This window comes from Dipteris shenzhenensis, unplaced genomic scaffold (genome assembly GCF_047967505.1).
Source record: "Dipteris shenzhenensis isolate YYH24624 ecotype China unplaced genomic scaffold, Dip_SZ_1.0 scaf0043, whole genome shotgun sequence".
Taxonomy (NCBI): domain Eukaryota; kingdom Viridiplantae; phylum Streptophyta; class Polypodiopsida; order Gleicheniales; family Dipteridaceae; genus Dipteris; species Dipteris shenzhenensis.
The window spans coordinates 37344-42500 of NW_028239350.1; the positions used below are offsets into that span (position 1 = coordinate 37344).

At 42.0% G+C, this 5157-nt stretch overlaps 1 protein-coding gene across 1 annotated transcript; it reads right to left on the reverse strand.

Annotated features, from left to right (window-relative positions):
- Positions 1–1040: 1040 nt before the first annotated feature.
- On the reverse strand, positions 1041–2376 carry LOC147879337 (uncharacterized). Its single transcript, XM_087372225.1, has 2 exons — positions 1794–2376; positions 1041–1738 (listed from the first exon to the last, which is right to left on the reverse strand). Exons 1-2 carry the CDS (start codon positions 2362–2364, stop codon positions 1041–1043), a joined length of 1269 nt encoding a protein of 422 aa, XP_087228351.1. The 5' UTR covers positions 2365–2376.
- Between the last annotated feature and the right edge of the window lie 2781 nt (positions 2377–5157).

Consider the following 5157-nt stretch of genomic DNA (forward strand, 5'->3'; position numbering starts at 1 on the left):
ACTTACAACGCAATTCCACTTTGGGTAAGGGATGGGTTACAATTCACTATCAAAGGCCAAAATATCTTTGAACCCTTTCTTGGCGAAGAGTGTTATCTTCCCGACACGGATGACGAAAAGGATCAACAAAAAGAAGTATCTGATCAAACAAGGATTCCAACCAGGGAGTCAGGACAACAGGGACATGAGACACAAAAGTCGTCAAAGCAAAAGTCACAAGTCTCATGTATTACAACAAAGGAAATTTGGATACCCAAGAAGCTTAAAGAAGCACAAGAAGGGTGGTCCCAGATATGGTTTACCTTCTTTATGTATTTAGAGGGGACGAAAAAGGCCAATACTTTGTCAGCTGAAGCACTATTCATCAGAGGATGCACCTCGCACTCTGGTCGGCCAATCATGGAAGCTCTGTAACTTGTTATCGCAAAGCCAATGATATGTTTGCTGCTTGTGGTGTCAGGGTTTGGGTTCTTGGATTATCGCTTCAACTAGCCTTCTGTAACCACCACATTTTTGGACTTGTCTCCCACCCAAGACCCAAGAGAGGATGTTAGAAGACTCTCATGCATTTTTTCGATATTGAGTGAATCAAACAAAGACTAATACCGAGATCAATCCTGAAAAATATAAACAGTGCACAAAAAGGTGGAGAAATTAATGAAAAGCAAGAGGAGTTGAATGAAATTACTGGTGACATTGCCTGTGCCTTGGGGTTGTCAAACAAGAATAGCAAATCAAATTTTCAATTTACCTCAACATATATATACTAAATGGAAGTGCTTGAAGTAAATACTGTGGCCATCAATAAAAGAAACTGCTCACAAAAACAAACAATTGGGCTAAAGGCTAAAAACTAGCAATTTTGCAACACTATTATGTTATAAGCTGCTGACCACAAAACCACCATTACAAATATTTTCATCTATCAGCAAATAGCATTTGGTTTACATACCATAGTTAGTACACTCCAAAATTGGAGACCAAAAAATTGTTTTACAAAAGTGGGCATTGCAAAGCATCTAAAAAATAAGCTCTACGGATCATGCTGAGGTTGTCGGCACACCTCTTGCCTCCACAAAGATTTTCTTAAAGCAACTTTCAAGCCAAGATCTCGCCCTCGTCGAACAAAAGGCAATCTGTGTGAAAGGTGCATCTCTTGGTAGCCTCACCTCCATCTTGCCATAATCACCTTCATCTCTAGGTAGGCACACAGGTCCTATGACAATGTCAAAAGAGTGATCCAAACCTACCAGTGTAAAATTATTTTTACAAAACCTCCTCCATGCTGACAAATTCTCCTCATTGTCTGGAAACCACAAATTGGTGAGTGGAGTACGCTCTCCTGGAGGAGGCTCAATGCCATGAAGTACCCGAACATCTACCTCGAATACAAAAACAGCAATGGTGTCGGTGGCACATCTGGATGGATGATAATGTAAAGGGTGCTCATAAATTTGCCTGATGGAATTCGAGACATAAAAGGCCTCTCTCATGCTAAACTCATTGCGGTTAAACAAGGGAGCAATGCCTCTCCTTTGAAAGCCTTCCAAGTGTCTATTTCTTGTGCCATGAAATAAATAAACTGATCCAGTTTCGCATGTGTTGGGATTATATATCCTCGCTGAATGATCCTCCACTGCAGCATGAGATACAAACTCCCAAGACCTTGCCTTTAAGGTCTGGTGTCTATCAAGATCTCCATAAGGCGGCGTTGAAAATGGAGACATGAGAACCACAACTGTCTCCCTCCATACTCTCAAAGTGAACCTGAGGGCTGCCTCCCTCTCCACTGCCTCTACCACCACCTGCTCCACGGCCTGCTCCCACTCCCCTTCCTGCTCTATTACTTGCTCCCCTAGATGTGCTTTCCAAACTGTTGTGTGCAGAGGCACTTGATCTCCTTTGACGACGACGTTGGGTGTGCCATCCATCATCACCAGCATCGCATGGAGCATCATTCTCATCAGTATCACTGTCAGTCACAGATTCGACATGCCCAAGAAACCCCTGTAATACAGAACCCTGTACATCACATTCCATTTGTACATCACGCAGCACATTAATCGCAAGCCCTGCTTTGCCAGGGCGCAATGTGTATTGCATGCCCAAGTAAGAGTTTTGTAGGAACTCCATGTTGACCCGAATGGTTTCAACAAGACTGACAGAGAAAAAGTTGGTTAGAAAGGAAAGAACGTTCTCAACATCCTTGCTAAAAAGATAACCTTCTTCGAGAGAAAGCCTGTCAATTTCTTCTTCCATGAGGCCCCAAAAAGTTCCGCACGAGGGGGGCAAATTAAAAGCCACCCCCACATACTTGGGAGCGATGAAGCGCTGCAACTCTCTCGCCCTGTACTTCCTTTCCATGGGAACGTTGCTTCTCTGCTGATGACTGCGTAGGCTTCCAAAAACGCAGAAGCGCTCGAATCTGTTGCTCAGATTAAGTCGTGTGTTGTACACAGAGAGGCAGCGGCCTCAGACCCACAAAGGAGAGCGTGTAGGTGTTTGTGAAAGAGAGAGGAACTTGTTAGAGAGAGAGAGACAGCGCGCGCTCAGACGTGTTGAATCCTTCAATTTTGGGGTTCATGCATCCATTTAGCTTCTTCAAGAGGATAATTCTTAAACTAATTAAATACCTATGTATTACCTTACCACTTCGAAGAATGTTATCCTGAAGGCACACCACTGCAGCATGTATATATATATATATATATATATATATATATATATACATATATATATATACATATAAATATATACATATATACATATACATATATATATTTATACATATATATCTACAAATATATATATGTGTGTGTGTGTGTGTGTGTGTGTCTATGTATATATATATATATATATGTGTGTGTGTGTGTGTGTGTGTGTGTGTTTGTGTGTGTATCTATATATATGTGTGTGTGTGTGTGGATGGAGGGTGAGCTCTCGCTCCTTGCCTTGACCTGGTGCTCTGCTTCAGAATTCTAAGAGTAGTCTTGGTTCTCTTGCAATTCCATCTTCTTGTTCATACTTTCATCTCCTCCCTACAAGTCAACCTCTTGTTTATTCGCGCATTTCTTCTTTTCCTTAGAGCTCGTCATTTCCTTCACTTTCCCGTCGCCTTGTCTTCCTTTTCTTATGTCGTCATGTGTGGTCTTTCCCTTTTGCTAGCTCTCTATTAGCCTTCATAACCCATCAAATCAACTATTCTCTAATGTGCGCTATTTGTTGCTTCTGTGCATTGGTTTCTCCTCATACTTCTAACTTTGTTCAAGGTACATAGCAGGTCCAGTTGTGTGCCTTCTGCCTCAACCTTTTACCTCTCCTACATGGTTCCTCCTCATAGCAATAAATGGGGTTTTCCCAGTGTGGAAGGTTTAAATCATAGTTTTAAGAAACGAAAATAAGAAACGGAAACATTTGTGAAAGTTGTGGGGGGATGAAACAGGGAAACGCCATGTCGTCAAGGGATTTCTAGGAGATGGAAAAGAAGGAAGCAAAGATACAAAGAATGTTTCAAACATCATACACAATATCTAGTATCATGTTGATACTTAACATCTTATAGTGACAAATGTAAAATGTACATGACACTTGAGAGTCAAGACTTGAAAGATGGAAGATAAAAGTTGAAACTTTGAAAGTGAAACAAAATGTCAAGACAACACATATGCATGATTACAAAAGTTCAGAATCCAACAAGCCTTGAGGCCTATACATTCATTACTTCCAATTTTGTTGGCCGGCTTCATGGAGTTTCATGGGGATTCGTGGCCATTAGAGTTTTGGAGCTACGTGGAGTTTCGCGGAGGTTCCAAGGAGTTTCAAAGGAGCTCCATGGATATTCAAGAGTTTAAAGGGAGCTCCATAATCACCAATGGAATTTCACCCAAAATTTTACCCTTAGCATACATCAACTGGAATTGAAGGGGCTTTTCATGGAGTTTCAAGTTTCAATTGTCAAAAGAGCTCCAATAAGTTTCATGGATTTTATCGGAAGGTTCAAGCCGTTTCATCCAATTTCAAGGGGTTTCAAGGATTTTCTACTATGTTTCATAGAGTTTCAAGGAATTTTAAGATAAAAACACTGACTTTTTTAATGTTTGTAAAATGAAAACAAAAGTTTGGATCCCCAGGGTGAAACGTTGTGTTTCACCTGGGGAAACGGGGAAAAGCGACGTTTCCCAAGGACAAACATTTAACCGCAAAAATGCATCTCAATTTTTTTGGGGACCAAAAACAGTGTTTCAGCGAAAAATAGCACCATTGTGAGAGTTTTTTCAGGATGGCACTTAGTGTGTTTTTGTGCATGGTGCAGTCAAAGCAAAGGGCTTTTTGACCAGTGTCAGTGGGTTGAGTAGGTCTTTTCATGGGCTTTCCAGTGGTGGCCTGGATGGAGGGTAATTCTAAGAAGTGAATGGGATTTTTAAACTTTTAAGTAGATGGGAGATTAATGGGAAAAAGGTGGGAAGATATTTGATTTATTTTTTTCCCATATGGGCATAAAAGGGGGGAACTGGAATTGGGGAGGAGATCCCCAATTGATGGAAAAAGAAAGAGGTGACACTTGTCACCTCCAAAAACTTCTAGACTGGAAGGCTCTAGGCCTCTCCAGCCCAGAAGAAGAAAGAGGCCAAGTGGCCTGGCAGAAAGAGGGGAGGCAGCGTGTTTCTAGAGGGGGAAGAGACACCGAGGGAGAGGGCATCAACTCGGAGTAGCAGCCATCGGGAGACAGGAAGAAAGAGAGGAGAGAGAGCATCCATCGGAAGACCAAACATTGGGTGTTGGAAGCGAGAAAGAAAGCAAAGCAGAAGGGCTGCCAGCTGATCAGGCCAGAAGATAAAAAGCAACGAAGGCCATCGGTCAAAGTGAGGAGGGACAATCATCAAAGGGATTGAAGAGAGGGGGGACTGAGCCAAGATGAAGGAAGGAAAAATGAGAGCTCGAGAGCTTCTAACAAAGGAGGAAGAAGATTCGGCAGAGGGCAGGTATAATTTCACAAAAGAATCAAAGGTGTGAAGGCTAAAATTTCAATTATATTTGTGGGGGGACGTTTTGATGGAGTGGCTAAACAAAAACTTTGAAAATGCCGATTTGAGGAAGGAGTCATTGGAGAGAAGCAACACCATAAGCCCGGAGTAAGCCAGCTCGATACCTCGTCGG

Excerpts from the sequence above, each read along its gene's own strand:
- LOC147879337 (XM_087372225.1), bottom strand. The coding sequence starts at position 2,364 with ATGGAAAGGAAGTACAGGGCGAGAGAGTTGCAGCGCTTCATCGCTCCC. Across the intron at positions 1,739-1,793 it reads TGGAGCAGGTGGTGGTAGAG|TTGTGGTTCTCATGTCTCCA; the intron begins GCAGTGGAGAGG and ends GGAGGGAGACAG.